Source organism: Poecilia mexicana, unplaced genomic scaffold, assembly GCF_051168715.1.
Source record: "Poecilia mexicana isolate PSO_F unplaced genomic scaffold, ASM5116871v1 scaffold_23, whole genome shotgun sequence".
In the NCBI taxonomy this organism is placed as follows: domain Eukaryota; kingdom Metazoa; phylum Chordata; class Actinopteri; order Cyprinodontiformes; family Poeciliidae; genus Poecilia; species Poecilia mexicana.
In genome coordinates this window covers 4,590,128-4,609,789 of record NW_028263392.1, presented here as the reverse complement: position 1 = coordinate 4,609,789, position 19,662 = coordinate 4,590,128, and the positions used below count along the sequence as shown (strand labels likewise).

General features: G+C 39.1%; 1 protein-coding gene across 1 annotated transcript; it reads left to right on the top strand.

Annotated features, from left to right (window-relative positions):
• Positions 1 to 121: 121 nt before the first annotated feature.
• muc5e (mucin 5e) lies at positions 122 to 18,589 on the top strand. The gene is given in 44 exon segments (XM_088003100.1): positions 122 to 1,035; positions 1,419 to 1,463; positions 1,591 to 1,816; positions 3,081 to 3,213; positions 3,814 to 3,874; positions 4,084 to 4,169; positions 4,267 to 4,462; positions 4,558 to 4,683; positions 4,802 to 4,922; positions 5,633 to 5,768; positions 5,852 to 5,929; positions 6,032 to 6,101; positions 6,189 to 6,326; positions 6,445 to 6,594; positions 7,006 to 7,100; positions 7,220 to 7,352; positions 7,508 to 7,751; positions 8,183 to 8,223; positions 8,745 to 8,833; positions 8,916 to 9,070; positions 9,392 to 9,530; positions 9,618 to 9,722; positions 9,864 to 10,058; positions 11,073 to 11,145; positions 11,238 to 11,407; positions 11,535 to 11,691; positions 11,856 to 11,966; positions 12,071 to 12,212; positions 12,307 to 12,335; positions 12,639 to 13,012; positions 13,014 to 13,263; positions 13,385 to 13,626; positions 13,731 to 13,917; positions 14,670 to 14,889; positions 15,012 to 15,184; positions 15,304 to 15,373; positions 16,124 to 16,233; positions 16,321 to 16,352; positions 16,481 to 16,634; positions 17,196 to 17,233; positions 17,320 to 17,427; positions 17,865 to 17,904; positions 18,013 to 18,121; positions 18,213 to 18,589. Coding segments are annotated over 44 exon segments (5,772 nt in total). The 5' UTR covers positions 122 to 980; the 3' UTR covers positions 18,379 to 18,589.
• The last annotated feature ends 1,073 nt before the right edge of the window (positions 18,590 to 19,662 follow it).

Here is a 19,662-nt window from a genome sequence, read left to right as displayed (position 1 = left end):
TGAAATGCATCAATCATTTTCCTTCCATTTCACAACTTTACTCTGCTTTACGTTGGTCTATCACAACAATTTTCAATAAAATTCATTTTAGTTTGAGGTTTTGATGTAAAGAAATGTGAAAAAATTCAATAGGGTGTGAACACCTTTGCATGGGTCTGGTGCATCCATGCACCTGTCAAACCTTCATTCTGCATATAATACTAAGACAAAGCTGAACCAACAGTATTTAACCAAATCATTAAATATCAGATTTTTTTTTCTTTTTTGCTTTAATGTTGCACACCTTTTGTCTTTCTACATGTTGGTTTTCAGTTACCATAAACTCTTCCCAGGCTTCATGATAACATGCCTTTTCACCCAGCAGGAAAAACTTTGAAACTTTCTTCTTCATTCTTTCTGTGAACATATGAATTTAAATCAACTGCTATTGTCACATAAAATCATTTTATCTGATTTTTTTTAGAATACTGATGGAGGGTGAACTTTAGAGAAATTCCCAACTTTATCTACACTAGGTAACATATTAAGTCTTGTATCATGAAGGAAGAAGGATCTTAACTTTTAGCAAACACCGGCCCTTTTGTTAACCCTGCAGATTAACAAAAAGACAAAGACAAAAGGGGATATGATGGGGCTTGTCCAAGGCACATGAACCAGGACGGAGTTAATTATTTTTCAATGGCATCGGGGTGTGAAAGCAAAACGTGGTTGCTAAACTCTCCTGTCCTCCAACAAAGTATTTTTAAAAAAAAATGTAACAAGCATATACTTTAATATTAAACTAGCGTTTCAGCATGTACAATCGTTTCTGTCACTGCCGTCAGTTTCTTTATGACACAAAGTTAAACTTTGGGTGATGCACACGTTCATGTGAGGGGCGTTGACGTAGGAGGTGGTGCAGGCAGAGACGACATATAAGCTGCATGAGCAGGTCCTCCAGGTGACCTGCACTCCCCTGCAGAGAGGAAGCATCAGGCATCATGGACTCAAAGAGATGGCTGCTGGCTCTCTGCTTCTTCTCAGCTTCAGGTAAAAGTGCCCATTTTTGTTCTGTTTTTATTATTATTATTAGTCAATTTAACTTTCAGAAACTTTTTTTTTCACAATTGTATGAAGTTCATTTTATTATTTAAATTTTATTATTAATGTTTTCTTTAAAATATCTCAAAACATTCTCTAGATTTTTTTGTTTCCACCATTTTGGTAAATGTTAAATTAATAACCCATTTTTATTCTAGAAGTATGAGAAAATATCATATTGTGCAGATTACAAACTAATACTGTACTGAATCGTATTCAGCATAGTACTGAGTCAATATCAGATCGATTAATCCTAAATGACTTTCCGTCATTATTATTGTTATTAATCAGGTATAGTTATTATTTACTGCTACCTCCTTTCTTTATTTCTTTTGTAGTTTTTAGAGCAGGTGAATCTCTGGGAACAACTGAGTCACTGAAATGTAAGTACCATTGTGAAAGCGAAAAATATCTATCTCTGTTTTATTGCTTTTCTTGAATGACAATGCCACAGGTGATTGAATATGTATACTGTTTTATGTCGTAACCGCTGACAACCCTGTTGTTTAGACACTTGCAAGACATTCGGCAGTGGGGTCATCAAGGCTTTCAGAGGTTCGCCTTTCTACGTGCGCTCCAACTGTCCGTTCACCTTCGCCCGCTTCACCCACAACCGGGTGGAGTGCGACATCACCATACGGCGAGGCCAAAACGGCTTGCTGAACCTCCTCGAGATCATCATCAACAAGGTCAAGACCGTTGTGCAGAACGGAACCATCCTGGTGGAGAAGAAAAGGTCTGACCACATGTCCTACACAGATTTTTGCTTTATCAATAAATTGTGTATTACACTTATCCGGGCCAATATTTTTTCGTTTTAAACAGCCAACGTTGGTAGCAATTCATCAATGTTGGACATTGTAGTGATATGGCAGCTAAAGATTGTCCTATTGCTAATTAAATCTGTAATGCAAGATGTATAATCTTTGATTGAAGTATGTCTGAAAGCTTTTTCCGTTTAACAGGCCTTAGAAACCCTCTGTCTCCAGTAAATATGTTGTCAAATGCAACTGAAATCAAACTTTTTTATTTTTTACTGTCTTAAGTCACCAAAACTACTACTATTAACTAAAATTAACGAACTATTAATATATTAGTATACATTTGCTATAGAGAAAAAGAGAAAATGATACAGTTCGTAAGAGTTCAGTTATTACAAAAAAAAAAAAATTTAAAAAATCAGTTCTTTCCTGTATTTGGTATTAAATATTTAAAGGAAGATTATTTAAGAAAATAAAGTTATATTTATATTATCTTCAGTGTTTTTTTATTGTTCTTTTTTTTTAAGAATTATTGCTTCACATGTGATTTTTAGGTTGATGTTTTACAGTTTTTGTGTGTTACAAAATGCTACTAATATAAGGGATAGTTTTATTTTTAGTCTTTTTCTTTATATTTACCAATAGTGGCCTCACTGACAGCAGTAATAAAAAAGCAGAATATGAATTGAATTTTACCTGACCTGTCCTACTTTCTACCCAATGACTACTTGAGTGGGTCAATGGATGGATTTGTTGACCGTAGTAACACTAAATCACCCAAGTTTAGACACAAACCCTAACCCTCATCTCTCATCTTGAAAAGTGGACACAGTCACTTGGGATAATATGGCTCTGATGACCCAGTTGACCCACAGAATGAGTGAGTGGATCAGTGACTCTAGAGACACTTGACCTAAGAATGACCCAATGAAATTACCAATCAATTATGTGGAGCTGAAGGACAAGGCCAACAAGGAAGCAATGCAGGGGAAATCCTATGGCCTTTTGGAAAGTTTAGCCATGGGTGGACAAGTCTGCACCAGGAACTCCTAAGACATATGAAGTAGTAGATTATTAGCTCTGAATGGTCATTATCATTTATTAGTCTCTGAGTTTGAGTTGAAGCCATTATGCTCTCCAAAGGTCACATTTGGGGTGTGTAATGTTTGACCAGAATACATTAATAGTCTTTTTTTCTTTTTTTTTTACTCTGATGTTTATGGTTTATTCTGTCGACAGCATTTCCCTTCCGTATGACCACACTTACCAGCACATATTTCAGTACGGCATCTACACCAGGCTGAGGAGCTCATTACTCCCCCTGTCTGTCACCTGGCAGACTGCAGCTGGAGGAGGACTCGTCAGTGTTTGGGTGAGAGCACTTCTGAACTCATGGACACACAAACACAAGTCAGGTCAAGTTGATTTGTGTAGCACGTTTCAGCAACAACACTGTGCTATCCTCAGCTGGTCATCGTAGCATCTGCTCATTCAATCATAACTTATTTCACACAAACTAAGTTTAAATGCTGAAGCAGTTGCTTCAGTTGCTTAGGAACTCTCCTTAGCAGCAATAACATGAAACAGTCATCTGTTGGATCTTATCAGTCTCTGATGTTGAAGGAATTTGGGACCACCTTACTTTACAATGTTGGAAAAGGATATCTCTCTTAAGCCCTCCCCTGCCACATAATTTGAGTTGATTTAAGGGCTGTGCTTTGACTGGACCATTGAAATAATTTGGTTGTTTTCTTTTAGAGTCATCATGTTGTCATCTCAGTGACCGAAAGGTGGCTTGGTGTTGTGTTTTAAGTGATAAGACCAAATTATGAGCTTGATGATGAGGCTTGATATGCTGCATCACATTTACTCACATTTTGTTGGGCCAAAGTTCATATACATAACAATTATCCGTAACATTCAGATGTTCTCAAACACAACCTCTAAAGGGTCTTTATGATTTATTTTGAAGGTCGAGCTAGACCAAGAACTGAGTTCTGACCTGACTGGACTCTGCGCGATTCAAAACATAGGTATGGTATCACAATGGATGTTGTACCATTTGTTCTAACATTGCTTAAGTAAGTTAGTAAGTTAGTAAGTACAAACTTACTAACATGTTTTTCAGATGCATCAAATCTATACATCTGCTACCAGATACTGTTACCATCAATCCAATAAATCAATTCTTTTAGATTTTGAGGTTTACTCATTGTCCTAACAATGTACCATTTTATTTAAGTGGACAACATTGAGCAGCTGGTGGAAGAGTATTTGATTTCTGACGTCACCTGTTACCTTCAGGATCTCCTTCCTCCTTTCAACCCGGTAAGACGGCCAATATATTACTCTTTTCTATTTATGACCTTACAAACCCATGGAGTAACCTATAAGGCTGATTCTGTTTCTCTGATCACATTTGCAGCTTTGCAGCGAGTTCTTCTCACACGCACTAGATTGTCTGATGTTCACAACCGCGAAGTACATCGCCCTCTGCGATCAAAACATTTACAACTACGAAGGCAGCAACGACGTCACATGCGCATTCTTCAAAGAGATTGCCCTTATGTGTGGAAGAAGCAGTCGCCTTTGGGACTTGTGGAGAACAATCACCAACTGTGGTAGGTGATGACAACGTCAATGCACCGGATTTGACCCAAATAGTCAAGGATGATTATCTTATGATGCTTCTGTCTGCTTTGGTGGATGAGTGCAGCTCCACCAACGTGTCCTGGACAACTGGTTTACGTTGAAGAGGGTTCTCCCTTCGTGCCAAGCTGCTCAAACCCAGACCTCAGATTGTCCAACCTGGAGACCACCAGTTCCTGTGTCTGTCCCGCAGGTCAGAACCGCCATTTGGAGCGTGCAACACACTATCATCCACGTTTTGTCATTTAGTTGCTGTTTTGTTGTCTGGATTTTCAAAGGGGTTTTTTTTTCCCCACAAAATGTAATTATAGGTGAGTTTCTGGACGATAACTTCAGCGAATACCAGTGTGTGAGTCTCTCCAGTTGTCCCTGTGTGTTCAATGATAGGATCTACTCTCCTGGATACATTCGCACCACCAAGTGTCAAACATGGTGAGTGGGCAGACAATCTGGACACTATGAAGCATTGTCACTGACTCGTAGCAAAATCCTCAGAATTTAGAAAGTTTCTAGTCTCAGTCCAAACTAGTTGTAAATGTCAAGTATTAGGGTGAGTGAGAATATTATTATTATAATTATAATATGCTATTTTGAGGTTATATGTTGTTAATCTAAAACTGAAACTGCCTTTCAAAAGGTTCACATCCTTAACAATTAGAATTTTTTTTTGTATATTTAAGCAAAATGCTATTAGTTAGTTAAAATACTTCTGCTTTTGAAATCAAATGAACAAAAGATGTTTGTACAACCCAATGTACACAAATAAGGTAGATCAGGTGACACTGGGAATACATTTTGAAGACATTTCTAAAATTGATTACGTACTTGATGAGACGGCTCTTGCAATCAGAAGGTCGGAGGATCAATTCCAGCATCCTCCTGTCTCATGTTGATGTGCCCCTGGGCAAAGCACTAAGTACTCTATTGATGTTCATGTCAATATATGTCACACACACGTAGTTCTGGTGTAAAGTGCTTCGAATGGTCAAAATAACCAAAAACACGGAAAATAAACTAACTCCATTTAACGGAAACTCCCCTTTCTTGTGCTCAAGTCATGAGTGATTTTGAAGCATGACTAAGGCATAAATATATATGTAGCCTATATATATTTGTATTAAATTTTCCGTTTCCAAACTCAGTCAGTGCAATAGTGGGAGGTGGCAGTGCTCTGGAAACTCCTGCCCATCCAGATGTCTCATTGAAGGACAGTTTGTGACAACGTATGACGGCAAGCGATTTGCACTTCCTGGTAAATGCACATACATGGCATCACAGGTAAGGTTGATTCCTGACTCTCCTCATTTCTCAGTGTTGTTGGCTGATTAAACTAATACCACAAACCTCTGACTCTCCTGCAGGGCCCTAACTGGTCAATTAGAGTTGAGTTTTCTTCAACAGAAGCATCTTTGAAAGCTGTACATGTGCAGGTTTTCCAGGTATGGACACTAGGAAGCAACTCTTTGGAAAGATGCTTAAGTAAAAGTCAATGTTCAATTTTAAAGAATCCGTGGATATACATGTTTTCTTTCAATCTTTAGGACAGTTATACATTCACTCTAAGCAAGGTAAAAGTAGGAGAACAAGAGATTACTGAACTCTACCAGTCTGGTAAGACAAATGCAAATGGACCTGGTCATCCAATACAATCACGTTATCCAGCGATAACATTACCTGCTAATCTGTGTCACCTCCCAGATCAACTCCTCATTTTCTGGAAGTCCTCGATGTATGTTGAAGTTCATACGCCATTTGGTCTGAAGCTCCAAGTCCAGGTGTTCCCTGAAATCCAGCTGTACATCACGCCACCAACGCTGCATTCTGGTCTGATCTCAGGTTGGGGTCAAACACACTCAGTTCTTTTACCAGCTAACGTTTACAATGCATTAATAAAAATAATTAAAAAAGACAAAAAACGCTGAGGCGTGTTAATGTGTTTTTGACATTCTTTCAGGTCTTTGCGGCAACAGAAACAATGACACCACAGACGACTTCAACACCAGCAGCGGGATCATCGAGAGCTCTGCCAAGCTTTTCGCTCTGTCCTGGAGTTTGGGAGATTGTCGAGAGAACATCCCAAACCCTTGCATCAACACCGACAATGGTAACAACTGCTGACATAAACTTGAAAGCTACTTTTTGATGTGAAATTAGCAAAGCCAGCTGATGAATCCCTGGTGTTTATAACAGAGAGAAAGTGACTGCAAAAAGGATTCCCATTTCACTCTGGGTTCATCTTTAACACGCTTGATGAAGAGCCAAGCTTAGCTCTGCAAGGACATGTTTGTCCTTTGCTAAAATGCACACTGGTAACATGAAAAACAGTCATTGCTAGTTAAGATTGTCAAAGTAACTACCTTAACTCCAATTTTGACAACGCCAGGAAAAACGTGGAAAAGAAGTCAATAAGTTAAACAAATCTGACATAGAATATATATTACATGTTGTACCTCAAGAGGAACAAACCAAATAATTTGCCAACACGTCTCTTCATATTGTTTCATTGTGCTTGCAGAAATATTTGCAGATGAAAAGTGCTCTGTACTGAATGACCCAGATGGGATATTTGCCAGGTGCCACTCTTACATCCCGACCGATCAGTACCACACGGTAAGACTGTTTTTATGAAACAACCGATTCTTTAAGACGTTCCCAGTGAGTTAATATGTCAACTGAGGGTGACGAATTAACAATGACTGTGTGTTTATATAACCTATTACTGCTTCCAGGCTTGCATCCAGAGAACATGTAACTGTGGCAACAATCTGCTGCGGTGTTTGTGTGCTTCTTTGGGAAGTTACGCTAAAGCCTGTGCCGTTCTGGGTGCTGAGCTCGGGGACTGGAGGAGAGCCACCAACTGCAGTGAGTAACGCCTTTAAAAAACACATTGGATCCAAGATAATAACATACGTCTTCATTTTGTCACCCTTTACATCCCACACCAGCAAATGTTTATGCCAAATTTATGCAGGATATAAGAATTTTGGTTTAACTCCAGCAACAATTCTGTGTTGAAGCTCTGAATTGCCTCAAGAACCAGGAGTTCTCCTACAGCGTCCAGGCCTGTAACAGCACATGCCTTTCCCTGTCTGGCCACGATCCCCGCTGTGAGCTGGACAATTCTCCGACGGAGGGCTGTGGCTGTCCAGAAGGAACCTATCTGAACCAGGAATATGCCTGCATCCCAAAGGGGCAATGCATGTGTTCCCACAGTGGTAGCATGACACCCCCAGGACCAGTAATCATTGATGGACAACAGTGGTGAGTCCATGAAAATACCGAAAACTCTGATACATTTTTATCATCATTAGCAACACCATGACAGTGCCAACATACTGGTGCTGTAAAAAAGCAGAGAGGGAGAGGGGAGCTGATGGATTTAGACAGGGTGGCATTAGGAACGGGTAGGGAGGGTAAGAGCTGGGGGGACGTTACGCAAACACAACATAAAAATACATAACTTACCTGTCAGTTTGTCTTGAACAAGTTTCCTGTTGCTATTACACAAGTCCAGGCAACAAGAAATTGGCGCCCCCTGGTTGCTACTGAAAATAGGGATAACTTGTGAATCTAAGTTAACATTTTAGCTCTATTCGTGCACACAGGATTTCTTTGCAGCTGAGTGCTTCCAGTGTTTGTGGTAATATGAAATAGATTGATCTATATCTAATCAAATATGATTTCTCTTGAAGTCTTTGTGAAGATGGAAAACTGCACTGCTCCAAGGACTGTGGTAAATGATTTCTCATATCTTAATTCCAATGAAATGGAGAGCTCTTGTTTTTATAACAATGTATTAAGGCCATTGTAGAGAGAAAGAGAAAGAAAGAGAAGAGTACATTTGCGTCAAAACAACAACAACAAAAAAACTCAGAAATTTTGAGATTAATCTCAGAAATTTTCTAGAAAAAAACTTGGAAATTTCCAAAGTCGATAATTTTCTACTTTTGAAACTCAGAGAACATTTCTAAAAGTCACACATTTTCGGCTTTTGAAACTCAGAAATGATTTGAATAATCTCAACATTTCTGAGTTTTACATTTGGAACTCAGGAATTTGGCAAAAATGTCCATCTACAATAGCCCTAATACTCCGTCAAAGTTACTTAAATAAAATGGAAAAATATATTAAATTGCCCCAAATGACTGTATGTAATATGTAGGTCTCTTGTGTGCTTTTTGTCTAAAAAAAAAACAAAAACATTTTCTTGTAATTTTTTTTGCATTTGACATAAAGACCCATTTTTATCCCTAGGTTGCAGTAAGGGGAAGGTTTGTGTTCACTGCTCCGAGTCAGCAGAGAACACAGCTCAGAAAACCTGTGGCAGTCTCAGTAAACCTTTGGTAAGCTTTACCCTTACTGAGTGTTTCGCAAAGTTTTCTGTGGAATAATTTGACTTATTCTTTTCCTGTACACCACATCCAGGGTGGCAATGCAACCTGTGAGAGTGGCTGTTACTGCCCTCCGGATCTCTATGAGGACCACTATGGGAGATGCGTTCCCAGAAATAATTGCACTTGTGTGTACAGTGGAGAAGTGTTCGGTGCGGGAGAGCTTGTCAAAACTGACTGTAAAACATGGTAACACATCCGTTTGTGAGAAAAAACTTACAAGTAATTTTCAGCAAGATATAGGAGCTTATTTTAAAGTAAATAATTCCTGAATGTTGATGAAAAAGTATCAGTTCAACTGGCAGATTATTTCACTTACAACAAGACATTTCCCCATATTATGAGTGAAATAACTTGCAAATGGAACTAGGACATTTTATCAATATTAAGGAATTATTAATTTAAATCAAGTTCCTATATCTTGCTGAAAACTTACACACAAGTTAGGTTTGTCTTATTTGCACTAGCAGTGTCATAGATCCCGGAACAATCATGTCCTCTGTGTTTTAGCACCTGTGTTCAGGGCCAGTGGAGCTGCGAAAGTAAGGCATGCTCAGGAAAGTGCCAAGTTTATGGAAACGGACATTACCAGACTTTTGATTCTAAATGGTATCGCTTTGATGGACACTGTCAGTACAGGCTCGTGGAGGCGAGTTCCCGAAATTGTAGCGGAGCATTTTAAGATGAATTTTTTAATGTTTGCTTAACATTTAGTATCTCTTTGACTTTGTGGCAGGATTACTGTGGGAACATAAATGGTTCCTTCTCTGTCAGAGTAGAGAGTGTGCCCTGCTGCGATGAAGCACTCACCTGTTCTCGTACCATCGTTCTGGATGTGGAGGTGGGTTGTTCTTCTTCTGTGATGAACCTAAAACCTAAACCCATTCTCTGTGTTTATATCCTATTATTTAACCAATCATGTTGAATATCTTAATATAAATTAATGTGTTTTAACAAGCATTTATATACATTTCCCATTCAGAACAAAGTCAGTCTGACACTTAGCGACATGAAGGTGACCAGACAACTCCAAAGTGGCTGGACTCTGGAACAAGAACCCCTTTACACCATACACACCGTTGGACTCTATATAATAGTCTCAGTGCCAAGCAAAGGGCTAACTCTCATTTGGGACAAACACACAAGGATCACCATAGAACTCCATCCATACTGGAGGGTGAGTGAATGGGGAAATTGTGAAAGTGAGACATTTATGTTCACCTGTTTTAACTTTTTAAAAACTCTAGGAATCATGTAAAAGGTTCTCTTGTAGCTATAAATAGGATCTTCAATGTCAACATGAACACAAATCTATGGTTGCATTTTTTTTTTTGCAAAAAAAAAAAAGCACCTGGGTGGACGGAACGCCGCCTTTCAGATGCAGTTCCTCATCGGAGCTGCAGTTTCCGAGCTTCTGCTTCACAGGGCGACTCCCCCACTCGTCAGACTCATGTTCAGACTCGCTAGCAGCAATTAGCAAACACCTGCTCGTCTGCTGAGCTCGTTATGCAAACTACTTCTCAATGAAACGCTGGTAAAAATGTTGTTAAAGGGTTAATTCTTCTTTTTCGTTTTAAAAAAATCTTCTTTTTTTTTCTTCTTCTTCTTCTATGGCGTTTACTGGCAGTTTACAGACGCGGTGTGTTACCGCCATCAACTGGACGGAGGTGTAATCCAGAAAGTCAATTTATCCTATATCTTTACAACCCTAAAAACTAGATTACATACATACATATACGCTCACACACACATACATACTAAATCCTCACAGCTAATTTTGTGTCTTTTAAATATTTAATGAGTGCTTGAACTATATCTTGTGATTGATGCTTCCCTAATAAATTAGCCATAGTTACTGAAATTCCCACTAAGGGTTAATTCAAGAGGCGGAGTTTCAGAAAGAGCAGGAGGTTTTAAGTAAAATTTCTTCTAAGTCAAATTTGATATATCTTCAGTTGTTAAAAATGATAATAAAAAAGCAACTGAAGGTAACAGTTAAAATGGCACTTTGTGGCTGGAAAACACAATACTACGCCTGTAAAGTATTCAAAAACGACTTGGTGTGGCAAAGTTGACTTACAGTAAAAGCACAGTCATTCTCAGAACTGAATCACTTATACCATTACATCTTTAAACATGCCATGTCAAAAGCCTGTTGCAACCCAGTCATTTCAAACAATCTCTCCTCTAGAACAAAGTCTGTGGTCTCTGTGGCAATTTTGACTCCAGTGAGATGAATGACCTACAGATCAGTGGCTCAGCCGGTAATTCCTTTCAACTTTGAATCATTTTACTCGAAAATGTTTTTGCAATTTTTTTGGGAATGAGTTTTAATGAGTTCTGATTTGGAATGCAGTGGTGACCAGTCCGCTAGCTTTTGGCAACAGCTGGAAGACCACCACTCCTCCTTGCTCAGATGTGACCATGGAGATATTTCCTTGTGAACGTAACTCCTACTGTTCTGCCTGGGCCCAGCGGCGCTGTATGATCCTTAAAGGGGACACATTCAAGGACTGTCACTTAAAGGTTTGCCTGGCACATATTAAGCTAATCGCTAATAGTAGTGAAGCTGGAGGTTGTAACTTTATTTTGCAAGTCACCAAATACGTCACTGACAGCTTTAAAATTGACCTGGATGTTCAATAACCCTCAGGTGGATCCAGAGCCCTACTATCACGCATGTGTACAGGAGTCTTGCTCCTGTGAGTTTGAAGGAAAGTTCTTGGGTTACTGCACGGCAGTGGCCGCCTATGCAGAGGCCTGCAGCGATCAAAATGTTTGCATAAACTGGAGGACGCCTGATTTGTGTCGTGAGTTCCAATCTTTTTACCTGTGAACAACTTTACCATCCAAAGAGATTGATTTTTAATCTGCATTAAATTACACAAGAACCTAGCATTTCAACTATGCTTTATAGATTTAAAACATGTGTTAATCCAATGTGTTCTACTACATAAAATTACTTTTACATTAGCTGTCTACTGTGACTACTACAACGAGCAAGGCCAGTGTACGTGGCACTATGAAGCCTGTGGAAGGATGCTGACCTGTGGCAAAACCAACTATTTTCAACACAAGTTGGAAGGTGACAGGCAATCTTGAATGTCTTTTACTGTAGCAGTCATTTTTATCCTCCATTATCCGCTACTCTCCACAATATCAAAATACATGTTTTTGTTCCTATGCAAGGCTGTTATCCAAGATGCCCTAGGGAGACTCCATACATTGATGAGAGTACTGGTAAATGCACTGAATTGAGAAATTGTCCCTGCTATTTCAATGAAACCATCGTCCCACCTGGGGGTGAAGTTATTATAAACTTTGTTGGCTGGTAAGTTTCAACTTTTAGGCATGCAGTATCTGCTACACCAAATGCTGAGAAATCATCTTTCAATAATGACTCAAAATTGTTACTCTTCACACAGTACTTGTGAAAGTGGAACTATCATTTGCTGTGAGTATTAACAAATATTCACCATTTTAATATGTTTCACAGCTTTGCGTTAGTGTACAGTTCCTTGATGGACTGTTGAAGGAAGGGGAGATAGAGGTACATACAGGCCAGTCCTGCACATACAGCAATAGCTACAATGGAATGGTTCAGGTCAAAGCATATTTGTGTGTTACAATAGAACCCAGTCAAAGTGTACACCTAAATCCAATTGGGAACTTTTAAGGCACTGTGTGTGTTATGTCAAAACAAGAAAGTGATTTATTAACAAAACCATCAACTAATCTACTACCTTGATGTCAACAGCTCCTACAACAACATTATCATCAATTGCCACTGAACCAACTGCACCCTCCACAACTCCTGTAACACTGATTACAACTACCAGTGTCTTGACTGCTACTGACACATTGTTCACTAGCGCCACTTCTACAGAAGCAACTTCAACTCCTCCAAGTATAACACCGGGAACTGGTGCTTCTACACCGGTGATGCCAACGTCTTCAAGTACAACTATTCCTACTCCAGTAACGACAACGTCCTCCAGTACGTTGACTTCAGTGTCTACAGAAGAAACCACAACTGTGAATATTACAACTGGACCACCTACGAGTAGTCGTAAGTGCTTTGTATTTGTTCCCAGGATTACCATAGTGACCCGAGCAACTGGTCCTATTAATAACCTTGTGTTGTTTTTGCTCCTCATCCTCCACAGAGCCGTCACCCACACCCTGTCTCTGCAAAGACCTGAAACAGGAAAAAAGCTGGGCTTGTGGTGACACTTGGACAGAGGACTGTTTTATTAAGAGGTGTTTAAATGGAAGAATAGAGTTGCTCCCAGTGGTCTGTCCGGAACCTGTTGTTCCTAAATGTCCGAGGAATAAGTTGATACAGATCAACGATGGATGCTGTGAATCATTTAGCTGTGACTGTGAGTATTCATAGAGTACTATTATTTTCCCCTTTATAGATAAAATCTTGTTCTCTTCCAAATGATTTGGGTTTTTTGAACATAACAAATGAACTAACTCATCTTTTTGGGACATTCCCAGGTCGCTGTGAGCTCTACGGAGACCCTCACTACATCTCTTTTAATGGTTTATCCTTTGATTTCCTGAAAAGCTGCACCTACATTCTGGTGGAAGAGCAGTCACCACGCTACCACCTGGCCATTGCGGTGGACAACTTCGACTGTGTACAGGGACTCCAAGGCTCCTGTGTCAAGGGAGTTATTGTTAACTATCAGAACAATACTGCTAAACTCAGTGTCACCTATCATCCTGTTGCTGTTCAGGTATTTGCTTCCATTTGTGTTTCAAATTCTGCATTTTACCAAACTACTGCTTCAACAAAAATAAGGCCAGATAAACTATTTTGACACTGATGTATTTACCTTAGGCGACTCTGAACAATGAGACTGTGCAACCACCCTACGAAAAGGATGGCTTGAGATTTGAAACCACAGATTACGAGGTGAACATCTTCTTTCCTGAGATCCGTTCTTATGTCTCCCTCTCTCCGTCTTTCACCCTCGTGGTCAACCTTGCCATGGAGAACTTTGTCAACAACACCCAAGGACAATGTGGTATGTTTTGAACAGGAAGTGATGACTCAAAGGTGTAAACGAATGTGTACTTCGTCCTCAGCATTCTGCCTCAGATGAATGTATTATGCCTCAACTTCACTTCTCACACCATGTTTGAAGTCTTGAGACTCTGTGATTCCTGAATTGTTTCTGAAAAGCATTAATAATTTCCTTCAATGTGAGGATGAAAAATTGGGTATTCGTCCGAAATTCGTCCAGATTCATCCTAATACTACTTCCTGTTGTCTTCATCTTTTCCACAAGTAGTAACATCCGGTTGTTGATCACATTTTCATAACTCCAATTTGTGCAATTGTATGATCAATGCAAAAGCAGCTGCAGACTCTGACAGGATGAAGTAGGGTGAAAGATCTCAAAAAGCAACACACAACCATTCTAAACAAATTCAAGAACACACAAAAAAACGTCAATGAAATTAATTCGTCAAGAAAGAGTTACAAAGCCACCTCTGGGACAACAGAGAACCGGAATAAAAGCCGTTTCCACAAATGGGGAAAACATGGAACAGTGGCTGCCCTACCAAAATCAACGACTTGTCCAGAAGGTCACGTAACAAAAACAGAAGATGTCAGTGGAGCCAAATACTTTTTGAGCCTGATTGTCCAGACGCAAATAAAAGTTGTTTTTCAATATTATTTTATTCTCACTCTTTACAGGCTAAGAACTGTTAATATCAAAAGTGACATGCCCTGTAAATTATTCACTGACCTCAACTTTCATCCTCTCTACAGGTGTGTGTGGTGGTGCTTCGTGCATCCGTAGAGGAGGACGGATCGAGAACGACACTTGCTGCGAAAAGACGGCCTACGACTGGGTGTACCGTGACCCTTTGAAGCCCGAGTGTTTTTCAGCACCAGCAGATGTACCGTGTGATCTTGAACCCCATGGAGAACTCACTGGGCCCCCACCTACCTGTTCTCCAAACTCGCAATGTCACCTGCTTGAACATCCGTAAGTGACCACACACAACACGCAAAAATTGTTCTGTTGGAAAAGTGTGAGCGGTGGGAAATGTCCACGACACATTGATCTGTTAACTGCAACTAAATATCCAAACATCTGTTTCTCTGTAGAGTGTTTGCTAACTGCAGCAAATATGTGGACATACGTACCAGAAAGAAGAACTGTGAGTTTGATTCGTGCTCCACCTTAAATAATTCTTGCTCTTCTTTGGAACAAACCGCTGGGGAGTGTAAACAAGCTGGTTTCTGTATTCACTGGAGAGAATTGACTAATGGAAGTTGTGGTGAGCCCTTTTTATCTCCCTGATTGATGCTTAGTAAAGCTGTCAAAAAGCTAAAACATTTTTTACATTTTCTGTGTTGTCATTTTTATTCAACACTAACGCCCGTTGTTGTGTTTCAGATGTGAAATGTTCCGGTGAGTTGATCTATGAAGAATGCCGGAACAAAAAAGATGACTTCTGCTTTGGAGGGTTTGACAACTTTCTTTTAAAGAAAATACAACGTGAAAAATGTTTATTGGACACATCAACACATCAAATTGAACACATCAGAAGCTGATTTCATATCTATACAAATCAACTTCTTAACAGGGAATTTGCACCAGTTGTGAGTGACAAGACAAGTGATCAAGACAGGGAATGGAATACAAAGAAAGTAGTAACCTAACCAGTAGTTAGGTTTAAGTGAAATAGAAGATTTTTCTACCTCCAAAATTCTGTTATCCAGTTGTTTTCTTCTAAGCATGGTGTGTACAACCATATTGATTATCTCGATGCATAATCTGGATAGTCAATCCAGATTATGGATATAATATAGTCGGTTTCAGACTATATTTTTCCAGTATTTTATTGACCAAAACTAGTGTCAGCATACATTTTCTTCCCCAGTGGAGTCTTCTGCATCCCAACGGTACTCATCAGAACATTCAGGAGGACTACCATTGTCAGGCTATTTGGCAAAAATGAAGTTGCAAAGGTCTTGAGAAACCTACACTTTGTTAAGCAGAATTTATCCACTAATGTGTTTTGATGACTTTGTTGATATGGATAACTTGGGCTGTTACAGATATACAACTCTGATGCCTCCGTCAATGCCTGGCTAGGAATACCTATACTGAGAAAAACATTGACATGTTAAACTCTCTTTGTCCATGCTATTTTTTATATGTCTGTAAAAACAACAACAAAAAAAAACATGTCATCTGTTTTTTTTATTTTTAGAATTGTTAATTCAGGGCCCACTCTTGAAAAGACCACCTCTGGTTGTTTCTGCCCTCCAGGACTTGTCAGGGCAGGAAACCACTCAAATATTTGTGTGAAACAATGCAATTGTGAGTACTATTGTCTAGAATGGGTAACAAGAACTTTTAATAGATTTAACTTCAGGTCCTGTGACTATCTTTCTTCTTTAAACATAGATTGCAAAGGACCACTTGGAATGCCGAAATTCGTAAGGATATTTTCTTTAATGATAGAACTTTTAACTTCTTTGTTTATTTGAAGCAAAAGTTTTGGTTTGAAAGATCTAATTATCTGAAACTATCATCTAAGTTGAGAACATATGTGTCTGTTTTTCAGCCTGGAGAGGTGTGGGAGTCTAATTGCCACCTGTGCACATGTAACAATCAGACTATGAGTGAGGATTGTTCTCCAAAGTCTCTTTTGCCAGTGCCTGTCTGTTCCCCAAATGCCAGCTTGGTGAACACCACTTGTTGTGGTGATCCAATTTGTGGTAAGAACTGGCAATTAACCGACATTGGAAGAAGGATTTCTTGCAGATCCTTGTCAAAACTGTTTTGTCACAAGACAGGAATTAATATGAAGAGTTAAACTGCCTGACTTTTTTGAGAAAATTGCTCATTGAACCTCTAAGCTTCTACTTTTCAAACTGTGCTGCGGTGCTCCTGCTACTTCGTGTGTAGCCATTAACATTAAGAAATTATGTATTTTTTTCTGCATTTATCAATAGTACAGCTAATAGTAATCCTGCTATTTGCACAAATTTGTTGATTTTAAGTTTTTATATTCCTAAGCCACCACAAGAGGGGGCTGCAGCCCTGGCGGCCTCCTACTTCACATGCACAAGTGTTTGCTTTGACAGAAACCCTAAAACTGCAGGGAAAAAAAACTGGCTGTGGATGGAAGGCAATGACAATATAAACCAATCAAAATCTTAAGCTTTAATATACCTTGTATAAAACTTTACTACAGTGGCATCAGAATCTTTCAAGGTCTTATGTTTCTTCCACATCTTTTTTAATGCCGCTGTTGCTTTTTTTTTTTTTTTATACAGTTGAGAAAACCTGTGTCTACAGTGGAACCACATACAAAGTATAATGTTTTATCTAACTTAATCATCAAAATTGGTTCGTATATTGTCTAGATTGTCATTTGTACACATATTTTTGTACCTGTAGGTGGGAGAGACATGGACAGACCCGGATGACCGCTGCATGTCCTTCATCTGCACTGCTTATGGCATTCAGAGTGAACCAAGAGTCTATCATTCCAATACTTGTCCTGAGGTACTTAACTTTGCCTCTGTACAATTCAAATTGTCAATAATTTTGACACAACCTAGCGTATAATGTGAGGTTATTGTAAAGGATGCACAGCAGTTAGAGAAATGTGTATGCATTTATATTCTGGCCTCCTGAGTCAATACTTTGCCATTTTTTTAGTATGTTTTTCACATCTAGAGACAGAAATTGCTACATCTTTACAGGATCACTTTAGCTCTCTCAAGTTTTGCCACTGATTCTCAGATGAACACTCATCCTAACACTCAAATTGTCCACTGATGAATGACTGCACGAGTTTTCAACCAATTAGTGGAAAAGTAAAAAAAAAAAAAAGAAGAAGAAAAAACACTTTTAAAATTACTTTCTAAATAAAAAAACACACCTTTTTGCTTAAAGGAATCTGAAAAACTAATGATAAATTGTTGTGATTTGGTTTACAGGGTAACGCGACTTGGAACAACCGAGACTGCTGCTCCACCTGTGAGTCAAGTAAAGATAAAAATAAAAAAATATAAAAATGACCCATTAGATATAGACTCCTTATATTACAATTTTAAAGCTTAAATTTCTTATCTTTTCTAATTCCAGGCAACCAGACCTGCGAGCCCAAACTGTCCAAAATGAACGTCACCATTGATGACTGCTCCGCCGTCATTGAATTACCCGTGTGTGAGGGCCGATGTCTGTCGGAACCCTGGTGAGTAGAAACCAAACTTTGGACTGCGCAAAAACATCCGACGCGCCAACATTTCCCTCCATTTCCTTCCCTCTCCTTTCCTCTCCAACAGGGTGTTGGCACATGCGTACCTGCAGGTCAAGCAGGACTTCCGGTGCTGCCAGGAGGAGAGCTCAGACCTCCGAGTTCTGGATGTGAAATGCTTGGACCTCACTAGCAGAAAATATAACTACAAGCACGTGACCGGCTGCGCGTGCAAAGCTTGTGGCTCCCACTGAAGAGCGACGGCAATCCACGTCTTTACACATTTCTAATGTGCCTCTCAAATTTAACGGATGATTTTAGGAAAATGTTTCTGTTTTTACTGAAATTAATGTATTCAATTTTTTTAATCTACTAATCATGAAAGCTTGTGCGTTTTATTTAGCATGTCTGCCTGCACTGCAAAGCTAAGCACTCTGTTTAATAAAAGATTTCAAGTGGACACAACTTACTGTTTGTATTCATCTTAAACAAGTGACATGAATATTTGGATAAAAATGTGCTTGAGAAGTCGATCTATTTGAGTTAAGGAAGAGGTAGTTCCACATAAAACATCATTTAAGAGTGAGATGGCACCCTCTAGTGGCTGTGACGAAAAGTCTTATTTCAGCAAAAGAATGCAAAACTATAACTTCCCCGTAGGGTTGCTGTTTTCCCTGTGATGTATTCTGCAACTCACCGACTGAAATGTCCTGCACTTCTACCAGAGTTGCTATATTTCTGAACTCATGCTATTTGGAAGTTGTGTAACATATTACACAAGTCAATAACGTGCAAGCGCACTAGAAGTACATTCTGTGTACACAGCTTAATTAATTGCCCTAAACACACAATAATCATTAGTCATCATTATTTTTTATGAGCAAGAGATAAAGCATATTAATGTTGCCACTCGAGAGGCAGTACAAATGACTCATTTTAGCAAAAGGGAACTAATGTTGCAGCTGCAGCGTGGGGTTCACTCTATCGCCTGGCAGCGTCCTCCAGACTTGCTGTTATTTTCCAACTATATTAAAGTGTCTTGGAATTTGTAAAAAAAAAAAAATAATAATAATAATAATAATAATTAAGGTTTAAATGAGGTAGGAAGCCAATTTTTTTCTAGCCATTAAAAAATAATGGGGTAGGTAAAAAAAAACATTGAAGCAAGGAAGACGTGAACAGATTGTCAAACTCCAAGAAATGACAACAAAATTATGGCTACTCACATAGATGTGCTCATAACTGAAGTCAGAGCATTGACTGAAAAGGTAAAACTACTGAAAATGTGACGAACAAAACAAGATGTTCACCCAAAGTCTAAATTTCTACTAGAGTTAGGGGATTGATGACGATGGAAGTTTGTCTCCCAAAGACCTTGGAAATGTTTTCAGACTGCAAGCCATCACGAATGGTGCATACCGCAAGATTTTAAATCAAATCTGCTGGCCTCTACCCGACACTGAAACTGGGGGATGACCATGATCCAAAACAACATGGCCAAATTCAGGCTAAAAACCTTGGATAAAAATGTCTGGCCA